This window comes from Phoca vitulina, unplaced genomic scaffold (genome assembly GCF_004348235.1).
Source record: "Phoca vitulina isolate PV1807 unplaced genomic scaffold, GSC_HSeal_1.0 scaffold19, whole genome shotgun sequence".
Taxonomy (NCBI): domain Eukaryota; kingdom Metazoa; phylum Chordata; class Mammalia; order Carnivora; family Phocidae; genus Phoca; species Phoca vitulina.
In genome coordinates this window covers 34,754,815-34,774,622 of record NW_022589722.1, presented here as the reverse complement: position 1 = coordinate 34,774,622, position 19,808 = coordinate 34,754,815, and the positions used below count along the sequence as shown (strand labels likewise).

Here is a 19,808-nt window from a genome sequence, read left to right as displayed (position 1 = left end):
ACTTTTTTTTTTTCCTTCCTTCTATTTTCTGCAGCTTCCACAATTTCCATAATGACCATGGGCTCTTTATAATGGATAAGTAATACTTTAAAAAGAAAAATTCTATTTTGTATAGTGTTTATAAAAATGGTAATGAGTACTGACTTGCCCGAGCACTGTTCTCAGCCTGTCTGGAGGGCAAGTTTGTGGACGCCTCATCAGAGTCCTAAGACGGGTTCTTTTATTGTGGTCAAATACCCTTTTTTGCTTGCATTTAAGTAATGTCTTTGTTTTTTTATTTTTAGTTTTTCTGTGGACGCTTCTATTTGCATTTGGGGGTCTCTAATAAGCACCTATAATACTTGAAACAATGAAGACATGTTTGTGCAGGAAAACAGGAAGAGAAACAGAGACTGTTAGCCTTCTTCATGTTCACTCTTTTTCAACACCTAGTTTCTAGCATAGGTTCTGCATATTTGTTTTCCCATAATAGCACAACTATTTTCCATATTACTTTTTTTCGTATCTGCCCACTATTTCAATTAACTAAATATACCTTTAGTTGGTCAAAATTTAGATTATTTTTATGCTTTCAATGTTTTAAACAAGAATGTGTACAGAGGTTTTAATTTAGGGTGCTATCCTTAGCCAGGTTCCCAGAGGTCAGAGTCCTGATATTAGAGGCTTGCTCACTCCCACAGGGAGGGTCAGGGCTTCAGCATGCGCACCAAGCACTGCACCGGGCTCCAGGAGGAGAGGGGGCATCAGCCACGCCCCTGGTCTCTTGGACTCATCTTCCACAGACTCTGCCAGGGGGTTAGGCAGGGGAGACACCACCCAACTCCAAGGCTCCGGCCCCCCCAGCACCCAGGAGGAGGACAGATCACCCAGCAACATACAGAGGACAGCGGATGCCCACAGGAAGCTCAGAGGCTCTGGGGCAGAAATGGGATGGAGGGAGGGGGTGCTTGAGAGGGGGAGGGACAGGGCAGTTTCTACAGAGAGGGTGCTTGAGAGGAGGAAGGACAGGGCAGTTTCTACAGAGAGGGAGGACAGGGCAGTTTCTATAGGGAGCCACTGCAGAGTTTAAGAGGGAGAGTGCCTGCTTGGGTTTCTGTTTAAAAACTCATTTGGGTGCAGGGGCAGGTGGGTTCACAGATGCAGGTTGAGGCAGGGAGCCTGGAGGAGGCTTTTGATGCACAAAGACATAGGAGGAAATTCAAGGTGGTTTGATCCAGGGAGAAGTTGGGGGGGGGTGTGAAGGGGCAGACTTAGCAGTGACCTGGTTGGGGTGAAGGTGGCAGCAATGGGGGTCTAGGGCAACTCAGGTTCAGGCGCCAGAGAAAAAAAACATAAAACCCAGAACACAGCTGAACAGGAGCAGGTAGGGAAATGCTCATGTGAGTTTGAAGTGTCCGTGGCCCCTGCTGAGGTGTTCAGGCCCTCTGCACCTCAGTGCTCTCATTAAGGTCATTACATTTTCGGCACTTTGCAAAGCACCAGTCCACTGACTGGCTAAAGGAGTGGTCAGCTGGGGTTGGTGAGTGAATGCACACGCACACAGCTGAGCCAAGTGGTCTGGCTCAGGGAAGGCGTTGAGTCTGAGGGAAGAAGCCAGGGAGGAGAACCCAGGATGGAGCCAGGGACGGGGTCTGCAAGACAGCTAAGCTAGAGGAAACCCTGAGATCGAAGGAGCAGCGGGAAAGGGGACGAGAGGGAGGTGCAGGAAAGGTCAAAGAGGTAGAAGGAAGGTGTGCTGTCTGGGAAGGGTCCTACTGAGAGGGAAAAGGTACTCAAGCATATCCAACAGCTGTCCTAAAGGACGAGCTGGGGGGAAAGGTTAATGATTCAGAAAAATGGGGAGAGGTGGAGGAGCTGAGGTGGACATGTGCGCAGGCATGCGGTGCTTTCCTGGGATGGATGAGGGCAGTGAGAGGGCATGGAGAATTCCCACCTGACCCAGTGAAGGAAGAGCAGAGGGAGCAGGTGGGTGGGCGGTGGGTCCCCACGGTGATGCAGCCAGAAGGGTCTGAGGGCCTTGCTCCCTGCCCAGGTGCAGAGGGGTGCAAGTCTCAAACAGACACATCAAGGGCTCTCTGCCTCTTTACAGCTTTAATCAGTAGGAAAGTCTTCTCATAGACGTTCGACTTTGTCTTCTTGACAGTGGAGTTGGAATGTTCCGGTGTGCTGGTTTACGAGCTACGCATCTGCTGAGACTGGTCTGGGTCCCTGTTCAGTTGGTGGGGCTGTCCACATGCCAAAGGTCTGGGCCATTTATTGACTCTTAATTTGAGTAGAGGCATGTGATTTTTATAGATAGTAGTTTTAAATTCATATGTAGTGAATCTGTCCTTCCCTTTGCTCACATTTCATAACCTTTACTTGTGGTCTTCCCAGGGCTGCAGTGGTCCCGGGCTCTGCCGGGAGGACCCAGACCCACCCTCAGAAAGGCCCTGCGTACCATGCTGACCTCAGCACCCGAGAGCTGGGGCTCACCTGGGGCCCCGGGGCCAGGAAAGCCCTTTCCCTGGAAGATAGCATCTACAACCACCTAAAGGCATAGTGAAAAATAGCCACTTCCTCTCTTCTGGCTTTTTGTGGAGAATTTTTTAAATGCCAATTTTAAGATCTGAGCAGACTGACCCCTGCTTTCTCACACACACACTCACAAGCGTGCATACACACCCATGAGCGCCCACACACACTGATCTGAGCCCTACTGGCCCCCCAGCCGGGAGCTCTGGTGCAAGTGGAAGGAACACACTTAGGGTGACCACTGCCCTTTCACTGGCCTCAGTTCCCTGCTAGCCAATCAAGTACATCTGGGGAGAATCCCCAGGGCGCCCGTGGCATGATTTCAGAGAGCACTGAAGGGGTGAATCTTCTCACGGTTCCATCACCCTGGAGTCTTGGTCCCCACTGCCATGGGCAGCTCCTGGACCCCCAACCCCCTACTTGGGCCCCCCCAGAAACAGCCAGTGTCACACCAAGCAGAGAGTTTATTGAGGTGCTAGACTGCGGGGAGTGTTTGCAGCGGCAAAGCGGACGCTGGTGTGGCCAGGGCCAGGGTAGGCACCCTCCTCCTAGCATCTGGGGGCTCGGGGTAAGCATCAAGAGCTACTCCTAATCTCCCCCAGGACCCTTCTGGGGAACCCCTCCCTGCTTCCCCCTGAGCTCCATGTGGGGCAGTATGGGGAGGTCCCTCTCTTTGTCCCTGTGGTCAAGGATGGGATAATCCCTTGAGATTCACTATAAAAATTAAAATTCCTTTATAAATCACAGGGGAGGGGCAGGAGGGGATCGCCTGGGAGCTTGGTGCCACCAGTCACCTAGAGACTCGCCTTCCTCTACAACCCTCCCGGTTCTGACCCCAAGTAAAGAGCAGAGGGCGAGAGTTTGCAGGCACAGAGAGGGGCAGAGACAGAAACAAGGAGATAGGATGAGGTCAAGGGGCGGAAGAGGGTGACAGAAAGAACGGATCGGAGGGAAAGTGGAGAGGACCCCTCTCTCCCGCGGCCCCTGGGGAGCAAGGAGGAAACTCCCTGGATATCAGTTCCCACGTGCCCCCCAATCCAGTTCTTGCCAAAGCCACGGCGGCTTCTGGAGACACGCCCAGCCCCAGCTGCCCCCGCAGCCGGGGAGCGGCGAGCAGCTACTCCAGGTAGATGTCCTCTGTGGGGCAGGCGTACTCCAGGTGCTCCTGGTAATACTCCAGGAAGGCGCGGCTGGGGGAGAGGGAGTAATCTACCAGCCGCTCCGGGCCGTCTGAATCGCCCTACCCCACGCCCGCAGCTCTCCCTCCTCACCCACCTGGGCCTGCCCATCATCCCCAGACCCCATTCCTCAGCTCTCTGGCTCGGTGATCACAAGCACAGGGAAGATCACAAGCACAGGGAACCGTGTCACTTCCATCCCAAATACCCTCCCCCCGGGCTCCTGTCCTGTCTTCAAATTTGCTTTCCACCCACTTCCGACTCTCCACCTCTGTTGTTTCTCATCTGACCTCCCCCCTCACTGCTGCCCAAACTCTCCACCCCCAGACCTCACCTCCCTGCCCGTCTTCCCAGCCCTGCTCTCCCACCCCACTTACCCCACACTCTGGGCCACAGGCCTCATGGACTCCTGGGAGACAAAGACGTGGCAGGCAAAGCGGCTCAGCAGAGGGTGTTTGGTGATGAAGCCAAAATAGCTGCAGGGGGGTTGATGTGGAGGGGTATCAGAGCACAGACCCACACCTTAGCCCCTCCCCTCCCCAGGGATCTGGAGACAAGCGTCAGAAACAGAGGGCTCGGGAAGAGAGTACGGGATGAGAAAAACGTGTGGGTCACACGAATTCAAGATTTGAAGGTGCCTTTTTGGGTTCTAGTCCAAGCACAGTGCTAGGCACCTACGAGGAATGAGCGACCTGTGTGAATTTCTCCAGGACAGGGGTGGGCCCCCCACCCAGAGCTTGCCCCTAGGCCATAGTGCAGGGCCTCCTTCCTGCCTTCTAGATGCGAGTCACCCGGCCTGCCCAGCCCCACCTCTGGTCCTGCAAACTCTACAGCTATTACTGAGCTCTGAGTTGGGGCTTGGCATCGGCCCCCAATCTGTGAAACCCTCTTCATGGAGAGAAACCTCCCACCCTGGATCTGTCATGAATTTTTAGTCACTGCCCCAACTCTGTCTCATTCAGACCTTTCCTGAATCTGCCCTGTTTGGTTCCTCTAAGACATGAAAACTTTGTCCAGAGGGAGGGCCTGTCAGAGCCCTGCAGCCTGAGGCTCGAGACTCCCTTCACAGTGGCTAATCCAATCCACATCAGACTGGATTGGGGTTTTGTGGTTCCACCAGATGGGAATCCACACGGCGGTGTCGTTGCCAAGACAATGTGCTCATGTTGTCCATGAACAAACTTGTCTCAAACACCGTGGTCAAAGAATCACTTTATAGTCACCAACACTTGGAGGTCGCTTACCGAGCCCCAAGCACAACAGCACCTTCTACTATTAACCCACATACCCCTCACAACAGCCCTGGGAAGTAGGTGCCCTGATCTATTGTCTCTAGAGGATGGAGACAAGGCCCAGAGGTGGTCAGAAGCTTGCCCAAGGACACACAGCTGTCTGTAGCAGTCTGTGATCTTACAGGCCACACACGCCAACCTCATCCAGATACAGCATGTCCAGCACATTCTTTGTCTCCGGCCTCCTTCTCGAGGAAATGAGGACATGAGTTAAGGGTTCACCTAACACTAATTCATTGGTGCCTCCTTACCAGGACAGACGGGGTTGAGTTCTGAAGTAACAAGTACTAGGAAGGTCTGGGCCAGGACAGCAGCGCCTTGGTACCCGCCCCCCACCCCGACCGCCTCCCCTCCACCCTGATCCACTGGTCTGACCATCTTTCTCTCATGGGCTTGCACTCGGGTCCATGCTCAGGTGTCTAGGCCTGAGTTCGGGCAGTCTCCTTGTGTTGAGAAATCAAGCTTGTTTTCCCTCTTGGCAGCGCAGTTCTGAGCCCACCATCCCTCCAGGTGCGGGCCTCCGTGCAGACCAGTCCTCGCGGTGCCAGCGCTGCCCGCTATTTGGTCCGCAGCCTGCAAAGCAGTATCTCCCTCCTCAGACTGGGCTCTGAGCCGCTGAGGGTTGACACCATCCCCCAGACAGCAGAAAGAGCCCTTCTTATCATCCTCTTTACCACGAAAGTGTCCAAATGACTTACATGCTGGACTCAAGATCTGTCACAAGCCTCAGCCCCAGTTCCACTGTGTTCTTCCTACCCTCACCTGCCCTTGAGGACCTGCTTCCTCCAACACCCCATCGAGTCTTTTCGAGTCTCTGGTTGGCCCTGACTCTTTGGTTACATCCTGTTTCCTTCATCAAGGACACCGGGACCAGTGGGCAGGAGTCTGGCTGGGCAGGAAGCCTGTGGCTCCCCCCAGCTGGTTACAACACTGGCTGTCTCACTCCCTTCCCTCCTGTCCTTTCTCGCTCTGCCTGCCTATCTCGTTCACCTTGGCCACAGTGACCCACCTGCTCCCAAATGATTCTCTCCTTCCACGTCTCCCTCCCACACTCCAGACCCATGTCACAAATAGCCAATCTGATCTCACTGCATCTGCGATTGAATGCCACGTCTCCAGCATGTCAGGTCCACTCACTCCGTGCTCCTTCTCTCGGTGTGGGGGTCACTCTATGTCCATCACCCAGGAGGCACATCACCCTTGATCCTCCCTCTAGGCCAGCCTCGATAACCACTCAGTCCAGGCCCTGCCTGTCCCACCTCCTAAATGCCTCCAGGACACTGCACCTGCATTACCTCAGCAGCACTTGGCCTCCTGCATGACAACCTGGGTCCGTCCATCTGGACAGCAGCCAGAGCCAGCTTGCCAAACTGAGTCACACCATGACACCACTGCAAATGGGATTAGGTACAAGCTCTCTGACAGAGTCCCGGGTACTCCTAGTGTCCCTCCAGCCTCATCCTAGCTGCTCCCCAAGACACCTAGTGCCCCTAACCCACAGCCTTAGCTCAACTGGCTCCCCGCCAAGACCCACCCCATTACTTACTTGTCTTCCAAGGCTTACAGAGTGGTCTTCAGTCCCTTCCTGAGTCCCAGGAGAACTCACCCACCTCTCTACAGGTCTGCTCACTGGAGCCCCATACAGATATCCGGCAGACCCCGATAGATGCTTCTAGCACTCACTTGTCTATGTCTGTTTCCTCACCCAGACCAGATGAGAGCTTGTTTGATCCAAGGCTCCCGAGCCCAGTGCAGAGTGGGTGCTATGTGGGTGCAGGTGGGGCAGTCAGTGTGGTGGGGGATGGGGATTGTATCTGGGCAACCCTCCGGGTTTGTGGGGACTCAGGAGGGTAAGGCTCTCACCAGCTGTTGCGGGGATGGCAGCCACAGAAGGAGATGTTCTTCATCTGGAAGAAGTGACTGCAATGCTGGAACTGGAGCAGAGGTGGCCGAGCATGCTGAGTTAGATGCAGGGTCGGGGGCCGCTTCTGCCACCCCGGCCAGACATCCCTCCAGCAGACCCTCCTGCCTTAACCCAGCCCTAGCCGCCCCTGTGCCTCAGGCCCCTGCACTCCCACCTCAGGTCCTCCGCTTAGACTCAGCTTGACCCCCCGAAGGGAAATCTCAAGGTCACAGGAGGCAGGAGGACGCAGGTGGACGGTCAGCTTCCGGGCAGTAGCAATCTGGGGAAGAAGTTGGGGGAGAGACGATCGCAAGGGGCTACAAGGGTGTCTTTCTCTCCCCTTGGTGCAACATTTTACATTATGGATGAAGACTCTTGGCACTGACTCTAGAAGATGAGAGCCAGTGGTCTTAGCCATTCCTCAGGCTCAGGACCAGCTGGTTACCTCTCTGCCCTAAGCCTGCCACTTCCTTCTGTTCCTCCAGATAGGACCAAGGCCCCCCCCCACCCCCACCCCAGCCTCCTCACTGCCCATCCCTGTGGGCTGGATGGGAGTTCTCAGCCACAGGCTGTCCTGTTTCTCTGCTGCTTTCCCACTCAACCACAGGACCAGTAGATGGGCAGGCTCACTAAATGTCTACCAAGTGAATGAAAGAGCAAATGACTCCCAGGAAAGGATCTGTGAGAATTGGTCTTGATTTACAGACAAAAAGAGGATGGAATGAAGGAAAGGAAGGGCCAGCGGGAAGGTGGAGGCCCCACTATATCCAATAAACCTGCAAGGCTGGAACTAGAGCAGAGAGGGCAGAGCAGGCCGAGTCAGACTGAGGGTTAGATGGAGGGACAGACCTGCCAAGCTCTGCCCTAGGCTGGTCTGCCCAGGCCTCTGAATCAGAGCTGGGATCCCTGCCCCCTGAGGCTCCCAAGGCACCGTCTGAACCCTCTGTGGCCAGAGGCCTGGGGCCTCCGGAGGCTGGGCCAGCCTATGAGGGAGGTGGACCACTGACTCCAGACTGACCTTCTGCATGGCTGCACACAGGATGCCATTGCCCTGGTGACAGGGTACCTCTACAGAGCCCAGGAACTGCACGTCGAAGCGCTCCACCCAGCAGGGACTCCGCTTGCTCCCTGGGGGGAGGGGGGTGTCATAAGGGGCCTAGAGCAGGCAGAGGGGCTGGCGCAGACTGGGTGACAAGCTACCCCTTGGGGATGGGACCTCACCCAGCAGGTCCTTGGCGGGGCCGGGCACCGCATGGGCGTAGAAGGCGGGGAAGACCCCACGCTCCCCTGTGCGCATGTTGAAGCCACGGAACCAGAAATCATCCTCCTCAGCCTCCACCAACACCGGGTCATCCACATCCAGCTCCAGCTCATCCGGATGGCGAGGGATGAACCTGAGATCAGGTCAGAGGTGGGAGATCACTGGGGGGCGGGGCAGGACCCAGTGGGTGGTGTCCACCCAGGTCCCATAGTGTCTGTAGACCGAGGTTGGGGGTCACTGACAGCAAGCAGGAGAAAGGCTGTACCTGAAGACAGCCCGGTGGGTTTGCTCTTTCTCCTCCCCATTGACCAAGCAGGAAAAAAGACCAAAGGACTCCGTGCCTGAGACACAGAGACAGGGAAAGACAGAGACTCAGAGGCAGGAGAAGGAAAGTACTTGAAGGCCTGGCCAAGTTCCTCCCCCCTGCCCCCCCAGCAGTCTGGTGTAGGTTGTCCCGAGCCTGGGGGGAGGGAGAACCAGCCCATCAGGAGCTGGAGGCAGAGCAGCCCTACCCATTCCGCTCCCCACCCTGTTGGGGACCTGGGGAAAGCGCCAGGCACATGTCCTGGGTAAGAGGGCAGAGCCTCAGGCTGCCCTGGGGGCTCTAGGGAACTGCCTGTTCCCCAGGGACCTTCCCCCTTTCCCCACTTCCCACTCACTGGAAGAACGAGATGTGCTGTTGACAAAGACATTGAGGAACTTCTTAGAGAAGGTGAGGTCAGGGCTGTCTGGGGAGGCATCCTCCGGGCCCTGACCACCACCCAGAAGTGTGGCCGCCGTCTCTTCCTCGCTGGCCTCGCCACCGCTGTCCTCCGAGCTGTCCTCGCCCAGGCCAGCGCAGCGCCGCAGGCTTACCAGCTCCAACTGCGTGTGCTCGTCCACCACCAGCGTGTACTTGACCGCGTCATACACCAGCGAGGCGTCCAGCGGCGCAGCGGGGCCCACGCCCCTGCCGCCAGGGGGCCCCACCTTGTCATCAGCATCATCCTCGTCCTCTTCATCCTCATCGTCCTCCTCTGAGCAGGCGGCGGAACAGGCGCGGGCCGGACGGGCGCTGCGGCCTGGAGCGGCCCACAGCGGCGTGATGGTGTCGCGCGTGGGGTTGCTGAGGAAGAGGCAGGGCCCGGGCTGGGCGGGGCCGGGCCGAGGTGCAGAGGGCGCGGGGGGCGGTGGCCCGCACAGCGTCTCCATGTCCACCAGCTCCACGCCGCCTGGCCCTGCAGCCGCCTCGGGGGCCTCCGTGGTCCCACCCGCGGGCGACGAGGGCTCCCCGGAAGGACGCGACGCGGGAGACAGGCACTGGCCGGGGCAGCGGATGGGTGAGGAGCCCTCGGAGATCATGCGGCTCACGAGGTTGCTGAGCAGCCAGGGCGAGTCGGCGTCCTCACTGAGGTCTGGCTCAGACTCGGACCCTGACTCGTACTCGCTGTTGGTGTCGTCGGGGCCCACGGGCAGGAAGGCGGGGCGACGCGGGGGCTCACATGGGGCCTCAGGCTCGGGCTCCGGCTCGGAGGTAGGCGATGAGGCCTCCTCGATGGAGTTGGTGAGGTGCGAGGAGCGGCCGCTGCTGCTGCTGCCGCCGTCGCTGCTCAGCTCCAGCTCGGTCTCCGAGATGGACGAAATCATGCGCCCCAGGCGCGCGCCCCCTGCGTCCTCCGAGTCGGAGCCCGGCGAGGACAGCTCCTGGCTGCTGCGCCGGCCCCCTCGGCCCCCGCTGGAGCGGCTTCCCAGGTCAGCCTCGATGCCAGGATCTGAGGAGGGCGAGGCTCCACAGGGCGCAGGGGGGCCCGCGGCCGGTGGGTTCCCTTCACAATCGCACCCCGGGCGCACAGGCGACTGTGACCCGCACGGGCTCGCGTCTGTGGGCTGGAGGGAGGCGGGTGACTCTGCAGAGCAGGGGTCTGTGTCAGCAAGCCCACTCGGCTCCCTTCCTCTCTCCCTTGCCTCCTGTGACCCCACCACCAGCACCACCACCCTGCTCACCTCTGAGGGGCTCCTGGGGAGGAGGGCACAGCACTGTCTCCTGCCAGGAAGCTGGAGGCGCTGGGGCAAAGCCTCCATTGTTGTTCAGGGAGTCCTGGGGGTGGGGGTGGGGGAACAGTAAGAAAGTAACGCTGATGGGGGTCTCCAGGTTTCAGTGGTAGGACAGGCTGCCATGGGGAGCAGAGTCCCAGATGCTAAAAACCCAGGTTAACTCCAGGATGTTGTGGGTGGGTCTGGATGCTCACCTGGGCTCCCAGCGTAGTCAGGTGGAGAGTGGTGGGCCGGTTCTTGTGGGGTTCCTCCAGGGAGGGGGAAGGGATCAGGGCCTCTGGGGCAGGGGCCTCTGAACCAAGGCCTCCTCCCTCCTTGCCCTCCCCTTCTCCTTCCTCCTCTTCCTCCTCCTCCTCTTCCTCCTCCTCTTCCTCCTCCTCTTCCTCCTCCTCCTCCTCCTCCTCCTCTTCCTCCTCCTCCTCCTCCTCTTCATTGTCATCGATCATCTCAAACTCCTGGAAATCATCCTGGAAGGAGCAGATCGGGTGTGGCTGCTCCGAACGTCCCAGGGAGAGACTGTCCTGCAAGAAGGAGGGACAGGCAGAGCTGGGCCAGAGCTCAACAGTGACTTGGGGTTCCAGGTGCCAGGAAAGGGGAAAGCAGAAAGCTATAAGTTAAGGGAGAGAAGACTCGTTCACTCTGCTCCCCACCAACTGAGCAATTTTTTTAAAAATCTGCTTAAGGGGCGCCTGGGTGGCTCAGTCAGTTAAGCGTCTGCCTTCGGCTCAGGTCATGATCCCAGAGTCCTGGGATCGAGCCCCGCATCGGGCTCCCTGCTCCGTGGGAAGCCTGCTTCTCCCTCTCCCACTCCCCCTGCTTGTGTTCCCTCTCTCACTGTCTCTCTCTGTCAAATAAATAAATAAAATCTTTTAAAAAAATAAAAATAAATAAATAAATAAATAATCTGCTTAAGGGGCATCTGGGTGGTTCAGTCAATTAAGCGTCTCCTTCAGCTAGGGTCATGATCCCAGGGTCCCAGGCTCTCAGCTCAGCGGGGAGTCTGCTTCTCCCTCTCCCTCTGCCCATCCCCCCTGCTCATGCTCTCATTCGCTCTGTCTCTCTCAAACGAATAAATAAAAAATCTTTTTTAAAAATCTGCTTAAGATACAAAAGGATCACTCCAGTTCTTGGTAAGAGCCCAAACTCCTAAGCTTAAGTGAATTCTCAGAGCGGCCCCAATCCACCTGCCACCTTCATGTTATCTCCAAACCCCATCACATTTGACACCAGCACTCCTTCCTTCATGGCATTTTAACCCAATTCACAATTGCTGTGCCCACCAAGCTGCAAGCCCCACCAGGGCAAGGCCATGTCCTATTGTGTACTGATAGATCCTACCCTAAGAACAGGACTTAGCCTATAGATGCTAATTGGAATGCATGAAGACAACCCAGGATTAACCAAGCTTGCACCAACCTCAGGGTCTTTGACACACTCAATCACTTTGCCAGCAACCCCTCTCCTCCATTCCCTACCTCCCGTATCTGCCCAGCTCCATCCAGTCTTCCCTAAGGGCAAGGTTGTGTGCCATTTCCCCTGGAAAGACTTCCTGAAGGCCTCAGTCTCTACTGGGTTCCCTCCCCCCTCATTGCACCTAGTGTCCTCCCATTGGGACCGAGTCTTTGATATTCAGGCAGCCAGTCATGGCCTCTGACATGTCTTTCTCCCCTACTGAGTTATAAGCTCCCAAGGGCAAGGGCCACTCTTGTCCTGTTCTCCTTCCACACACCTGGAAGCCCCCAGCACTTGCCACATGGCAGTTCCTCAGAAATGTTCTTGAATGAATGAAAACAGAAACATGGAGAGACAGGGAGGGGGTGGAGAAGAAGCAGGAGATGGGGGAAGAAAAGATATCAGGGGTGGAGACATAAGGCAGAGGAAGCTTGAGAGGTGGGGACAGGGCTGGGAAGGAGACAGCTGAGATGGCAGCAGGAAGGGGCAGGGTCTTCCTAAAAAGTGGTCTGAGGACAGAAGGCATGCCTCCCCTCCCCCACGCTAGCCCAGTGACAGGAGCCAGGCGAGGAATGCTGGGGACAGCCCTGTGTGGAGGGCATACGGTCTGAGAAAAAGAGAGATTTGATATCAAGGAAGACCCTGGGCCAGGAGGCCCAAAGGGAGGGGGCAATCAGAGGATTTCTTCATTCAAGGCTGAGCTCAGACCCACCCTAAAACTCCAAGTGAACATTAAGCAGAGCCGAAGTGAGGTTCTCCCTTGAAAGGGTACCATTCCCCCAGCCCCTTCCCCACCTTCTCGCAGTGGTCCGAGTCATAGCTGAGGCCCAGGCCACAGTCATCGGTGATCTCAGACAGGTCCTCATCATCAAATTCTTCCAGGCTTATGTCCTGGGGAGGCCTGGGAGAGGAGACCAGGGTCAGAGAGCAAGGACAGGGCTCCCTAGAGAGCCACCAACCCTGGATTCCCTCCCTGCCTAGATGCTGGCCCTAAGGAGGGACCCCCAGCTGCTAGGCCCCATGGTCTCCAGAAAACCCAACTCCCAGAACCACATCCTGCCATCACCTTGAACCCCAAGCTCTGCTCTTCAACGGATTCCCCCCACAATCTGAGCCATGACCAGCCCAGAGGAGCCACTTGGCCCCTGGATCCTCCTCCCGCTCCTCCTCTCTCAGAGAGCCAGCAGCCTCTCCTCCCTGCTCCAGGGCCCTCTGGGTCACAGCTTCAGCCCCAGGGGAGTCAGGCTGAGCAGAGTGGGGGAGGGGGAGCTGAAGCTGCAGCAGCGGTGGGGGGGGGCAGGTAGGCCTGCTCTGGGAGCAGAGTCTACTAGCCACTTTGTCTCCCCCCTCCTGCCCAAGGCAGGTCTACACCCAGATATCCAACCCTCCCCATCTCAGGCCCTTCCCCCAAGGGCTCCAGGCTTGATTTCAACTCTCTGCCTCCCTGAGCCCTACAGGCCAAGCCAGGCCTTTACCGAAGACAGGCCCAACAAGGCCAAAAGGGCACTGCCAAGCACAGAAGGTGGCTCAGGGTCCTGCCCAGACAGGCTGCCCCTCAGAGGCTCAGCCCGGGTCCTCCACCCTTGAAGGGTCAGCTGCCCCGGCTGGGTGCGGCACTAGATCCCAGCGGGATATGGGGCGGAGGGGGGGCGGTCATTAGGGCTGGAGAAGGGGGATGAGGGTAGGACAAAAATAGAGGCCCTGAAGGGAAGGAGGATGGGGAGCAGAAGTCAGAGGCCTTAGGAACAGAGAGGGGACTGGGGCTTGGGTCCCCAAAGGCGATGGGGGTGGGGTGGCAGGGCCGGGTCGGAGGAGGTTGGGGACTGGGTCGCGGCGGGGGCTGCGAGGAGATAAGGGCCTGCCAAGGCCCGGGGCGCCGGAGTGCGTACCTGCAGCCTGGCGGCGAAAGCGAGTGAAAGGTGGAAAGAGAAAACATCTCCGCCCGATCCGCCATCTTCTCCCGGGAAAGGCCTGCCGACTGCGGCGGGGGGAGGGGTGCGCGGAGCGACGGCCCCGCACGCCCTTCGTCGCTCCCTCCCTCGGTCCTCAGCCCTCCCCGAGTCACCTCGTGACACGCCCTGCGACACCCCGCCCGCCGACACACCTCGACACCCTGCCAGGACACCGCGGCAGGCGAGCGGCAGCGCCGCAGGGGGAGGGGAGAGGAGAGGGAGGATCCGGGAGCGGAGGGAGGGGACAGGGGAGGGAGGGAGGGGGCCGGCGGGGAAGCTGGTTGGAGGAGAGAAGATGGTTTGACTGAGAGGCTCTGGTTCGGGAACGATCGGCTTTGGTTTTTTCGGGGGGTGGGGGAGGTGAGAAGCGGATTGGCGACGGATTGGGGGGGATCAGGTTCGTGTACAGGAGGGCCTGCGGGTGCGGGGGACAGAGAGAGAGAGCCTTCAGTGAGAAAGCTGCGGTGGGCCGTCGGAGGAGGGCAGGGGTCCGGGTCCACAGACCCCTGGTTAACTGGGAGGGGGAGGGGCTCTTGGAGGGGCGGGCACGGCCCCGCAGCTGCGCTGGCGTCCCGAAGAATCTGAAGAGTTGGGGTCCCAAGCCTGGGCCTGAGGGGATCCAGACCGAGGCTGGGCTGGTTGCGCGTTCCAAGGGGCTGCAGGAGCTGTCCGCCTCTGGGTGCTGATTGGGCCGACGGAGACTTCTCCCTAAAACGTGCCGATCAGAGCTGAAGGAGCTGTTCTCCCAGAGGGTGCTGATCGGTGCTGGACAGAGATAACTGACCAAGGGATGCTGATCCGGCTGGATTCCAAGTTGATCATACAGAGGATGCTGACTGGGGCTAAAACTGAACTTTCAGTACACAGTACAGACTACGCAGGCTGGACAGAGGTACTAATGGGCATTGGGTGATAACCCTGAGGCTGTGTTCATTCAATTGGAAAAACTGTTTCTTGGGCACCAACTATGTGATTGGCATTGTTCAGGATATTGACGTGTTCTGACTTTCTGACTTGATATGGAGCTGTGTGGGGAGAGCGATGGTTGAAATCAAGCTGGAGGAGTTAGATTAGGTCAGGGTCAGCAGGCATTGGGGTGGGGGAGGGCAGATCAGTGTTGTAAGTACAGTTGATAAAGACGGGTTGGAGGGGCAGGTTAGGGAAACTTTGTGGAGAAGATTTGGTTAAAGAAGGTGGCTGGATTTTCAACAAGAGTGCAATGAAATTATCCTTCCCCCCCACACCCTTGGTGGAAATTATGTGCCCTGACATTTCTTACTTCTGTGGAAAATTATTTCTGTGGGAAAGATGAAGCACTTGATTAATGCCTGGAAACCACAAGGCAGAAGGTGCTCATGCATGTTGGGAAGGACAACATCATTCTTTGGGAGACAAGGCCTATAGCCAAGGGCAGATTGTGCCCTATTTTGTGCCCCAACCACAATTTACATTTTGTCTCAATTACGGTATTTTCCTAGGAACAGTACTTAATAGTTTATGTTATCCTCTCTAATGAATGAGAGCTGCAGGAGAGAAGAGACCCTATCTTATCTCTCTTTGAGATAGCACAGTTGGAGCCTGGAACACAGCAGGTGCTCAGCAAATATGTGAATGAAGAAATGAATGAATGAGAGGACTTATGGACTTTACCAGGTCTGGAGCATTAAGTCCTTATCATCATGCTGTCTTTTCAATTTTAGGAGCACTAAGAACATTCCCCTTTTCTGAGCTTCAAGGACTCTGGATGTACTAAAAACTCCCTGACTTTCCCCACAATAATCCAGATCACTCCCTAGAATTCACAAAGAGTTTTTACCCCCACTTCCCAGATTTCCTTTCAATCCTCTCTTGTCATCAAACTGGGTAACTTGGACATGCACATAAATGACCCATCCAACACCCTGGTAAGTCAGTTCCTTGACTTCTGATCAGTCAACAGACTTTGACTCTTTCAATTCTAGTGACCTCTCCCATAAAAAGCCTCAGGATTTACCTATGCCTGGAATTGCACCAACCTTGAATGAAGCCTTATATTTCTAAATTCCATCTCAAATTATCATTCCCACAATCCTCTTTAAGCCTCTCCCCTTCTTTCCCTCCCTCTTATCAGATGACTTGCCTCCAGATTCCAGGAGCATAAATGTCATGAAGTCAGGGTTTCCGCTCCCAATTTTACCTGTGAAGTCTTCCATCTGTCCCCAGAGCACAAATGGAAGGTCATCAGCCTTAGGGTCTGAGAGATTGTGGTACCAATCTTTATCTTGTGATCAATTTTCTGAACATGAGCAATTTATTCAATCCTATGGACCCCAGTTTCTTCATCTGTACACTGATGCTATGAGGATCACATGAGATAATACATGTAAAGCTCCAGGCACGGGCCTTAGCTCCTCATCATAATCATTCAATGTTCCTCTTCCCCATGCTCCTCACACTAGGACCCATTTGCGCCCAAGCCCTCAAGACTCTGCTCTTCCCAGGCAAAATTTCCTGAAAGGGTTTATGATCCTTACATCTCCCACATTTCATCAAATTTACATGTGTTACCTCATGTGATTCTCATAGCATCTTTGTATGGATGAAAGAACTGAGATCCACAGGGACCTGACCAATCCCTCCTTGAAGTTCTTCCTTCCCTCAGTTGTGGGCCCCATGCACTATTATTGGTTTTCCTCTTGCCTTCCTGACCACCTATTGTCAGTGTCCTTCCAGACTCCTTTTCCTCCCCTTAAACAACTCCACCACTTTAATAATTTGGTTTTCTCTAAAGTCCACTAATGGCATGGACAGTTAGTACAAAACACAAAATTGACTGGACTTCTATGGGAAAACTGAAATAGCAACAGAGTTTCTGTTTCAACAATCCTGATCAATTCTAAAAAGTCAGAGGACAATTTCTGACAATTTTCTCATAGATTAGAAAATAAATAGGGGCGCCTGGGTGGCTCAGTTGTTAAGCGTCTGCTTTTGGCTCAGGTCATGATCCCAGGACTCTGGGATTGAGCCCTGCATCAGGCTCCCTGCTCAGCAAGAAGCCTGCTTCTCCCTTTCCCACTCCCCCTGCTTGTGTTCCCTCTCTCTCTGTCTCTCTCTCTGTCAAATAAATAAATAAAATCTTTGAAAAAATAAAAATTAAAAAGAAAAGAAAAGAAATAAATGTGGGATGCCTGGGTGGCTCAGTCGGTTGAGTATCCAAGTCTTGGTTTCAGCTCAGTTAATGACCTCAGGGTCATGACATTGACCCTTCATGCTCAGCATGAAGTCTGCTTGAGTTTCAGTTAATGACCTCAGGGTCATGACATTGACCCTTCATGCTCAGCATGAAGTCTGCTTGAGTTTCTCTCTCCCTCTCCTTCTGCCCCTCCCACTCGTGCACACGCTCTCTTTCTCTCAATAAATAAATAAATCTTTTTTTTTTAAGATTTTATTTATTTATTTGACAGAGAGAGACACAGCGAGAGAGGGAACACAAGCAGGGGGAGTGGGAGAGGGAGAAGCAGGCTTCCCGTGGAGCAGGGAGCCCGATGCGGGGCTCAATCCCAGGACCCTGGGATCATGACCCGAGCCGAAGGCAGCCGCTTAACCGACTGAGCTACCCAGGCGCCCCAATAAATAAATCTTTTTTTAAAAAGAAAGAAAATAAATAAATGCCACTAATCTGCCTTTTATTCTATTCAGCATAGAAGTCACAAAAACAAGTAAAATGCCAATGGCTAAAACTACGAACAGAAGTGTATAATAATGATGAAAAGCTTAAGAGCCATACCTTATTGGGAATGGTGTCATAACCAATAACTTCACCACCTCCTCAATTTTGATTTTAAGCATCCAGACCTCTAACCATCACCTCCTGTTTTTCTTGCTTTCTTACTGTATCACCATGACACTCACAATTCCTTGACCTGATAGGTGTTCCAATTACTTTTGCTGTGTAGAAAATTACCACAAAGTTTAATGGATTAAAACAACCATTTATTTGCTTACAGTTTTGCGGCCATAAATTTGGGATTCGAAAGTCCTTGTCTGGGGTTTCTTGTGTGGTATGGCTACAGTCAGAAGTCAGCTGGACTGGATGTCCAAGACAGCTCACTCACAAGGCTGGCAGTAGATGGTGACTGTTGACGGAGAGCTCAGCTGGAGCTCTCAACCAGCATCTACACATGGTGGTCTCAGAGTGGTTGGACTTTTTACAAGATGGCTGGCTTCCTCCAGAGTGAGTACCCTAAGAGGGCCAGACAGAAACTGCGTGGCCTATTCCGATATAGCTTTGGAAGTCATATGGCATCACTTTTGCCATACCTATTGGTCAAAGCAGTCCCAAGCCCATCCAGATCAGCTACTTGCACTTGAACTTTTATCCCAGCCACTATTTTTGAAAGAATCTGATCTAAGGCACCCTCTTACCTATGACACCCACATTAAACTTAACAAAGCCTGAAGTTAATTGATGTTTCTACCTCTTCCTGAACAATATAAAGACCGTAGAAGAGTCTAACTGGATTCACTCCAGTCCCAATTTAAATTTCATTATGCATTTTAATTTTCTTTTTAAAGACACATAAGGAGGGGCGCCTGGGTGGCTCAGTCGTTAAGTGTCTGCCTTCGGCTCGGGTCATGATCCCAGGGTCCTGGGATCGAGCCCCACATCGAGCCCCACATCGGGCTCCCTGCTCTGCGGGAAGTCTGCTTCTCCCCCTCCCACTCTCCCTGCTTGTGTTCCCTCTCTTGCTGTGTCTTTCTCTGTCAAATAAACAAACAAAAAAAAAGACACATAAGGAATTGTTATTTTTGTTTTAAACAGTCACTGTTTACTTAGATTTATCCAATTGTTAACCTCTTTCTGTGTCTTCATTCTTCTTTGCATCTCAGAACTTCCTGTGATACCACTTTCCTTTTGCTTGAAGTACATTCTTTTTTAATGTTAAAGGAAGTTCTTTTTTTTTTTTCATTTTATTTATTTATTTGTTGGAGAGAGAGAGAGAGCACAAGCAGGGATAGTGGCAGGGAAAGGGAGAAGCTGGCTCCCCGCTGAGCAAGGAGCCAGATGTGGGACTTGATCCCAGGACCCTGGGATCATGACCTGAGCCAAAGGCAGACGCTTAACCAACTGTGCCACCCAGGCATCCCTGAAGTACATTCTTTAGCATTTTCTTTATTGAGAGCTCTGGGAGGTAAACTCTCCATTTGTCTAAGAATGACTTTACTTTGCCCTGACTCTTGAAAGATATTTTTACTGGATATAGAATTCTAGATCAGATAATTAGTTGCCATCATCAACTCAAAGGTGTCATTCTGTCTTCTGAATTGCCTTTTGCTATGAGAAGTCACCTTTCAGTCTGCCATTCCCTTGAAGGCCATTTCTCTTTATTCTCCAACTGCATTTAGGACTCTTCTTTGTCTTTGGTCTTCTGAAGTTTCAATACAGGGTATCTAGGTGTGCATTTGTTTTATGGTTGTTGGGTTGTTTTGTTTTGTTTTGTTTTTTTCTGCCTGAGGTTTACTGAGCTTCTCAGCTATATGGAGTTCTCCTTATAGTTTCATCAGTTTGGAAATTTCACAGCCAGTATCTCCCGGAATACTGCCTTCCCTGCTCCCTCTCTTCTCCCCCTGAAGCCCCACTCAGACCCCTGTGGACCTCCTCGTTCCAGCCTCCATAGCTCTTAGCATCTCTTTCATGCTCTCCATCTCTATATCTTTCCAGGCAATATTCAGGATAATTTATTCACATTTTACTTCATGAATTCTCTCTTCAGTTGTTTATTATCTGCTGCTAAAGCTGGGCACAGAGTTATAAATTTAGTTGAAATTAAAATTCAAGTGACAACTAAATTTTTTTTAAGATTTTTTTATTTATTTATTCGGCAGAGAGAGACACAGTGAGAGAAGGAACACAAGCAGGGGGAGTGGGAGAGGGAGAAGCAGGCTTCTCGCCAAGCAGGGAGCCCAATGCAGGTCTCGATCCCAGGACACCCTGGGATCATGACCTGAGCCAAAGGCAGATGCTTAATGACTGAGCCACCCAGGCGCCCCATGACACTCAATTAAATTAAAACTTTCATTTTAGAACTTCCATCTGGAGCTTCTTTTCAAAATGTTTGATTATTCTTCATAGTTTCTTAGTTTCTGCACATATTTTCAACCTTGCCTTTTATTACTTAAATTATATTGAAAATAGGACTTTTATAATACATTTGATAATTCTATTACCTGAAATGTGCTGTC

The 19,808-nt window shown here is 53.8% G+C and overlaps 1 protein-coding gene across 1 annotated transcript; it reads right to left on the bottom strand.

The window, feature by feature from the left end:
- Nucleotides 1–2,960: 2,960 nt before the first annotated feature.
- MAPK8IP2 (mitogen-activated protein kinase 8 interacting protein 2) lies at nucleotides 2,961–13,841 on the bottom strand. Its single transcript, XM_032416664.1, has 12 exons — nucleotides 13,524–13,841; nucleotides 12,430–12,535; nucleotides 10,377–10,703; nucleotides 10,132–10,225; nucleotides 8,808–10,034; nucleotides 8,414–8,489; nucleotides 8,109–8,281; nucleotides 7,906–8,015; nucleotides 7,063–7,167; nucleotides 6,848–6,918; nucleotides 4,070–4,168; nucleotides 2,961–3,704 (listed from the first exon to the last, which is right to left on the bottom strand). The coding sequence occupies exons 1-12, from the start codon at nucleotides 13,586–13,588 to the stop codon at nucleotides 3,632–3,634; spliced, it is 2,526 nt and encodes an 841-aa protein (XP_032272555.1). The 5' UTR covers nucleotides 13,589–13,841; the 3' UTR covers nucleotides 2,961–3,631.
- Between the last annotated feature and the right edge of the window lie 5,967 nt (nucleotides 13,842–19,808).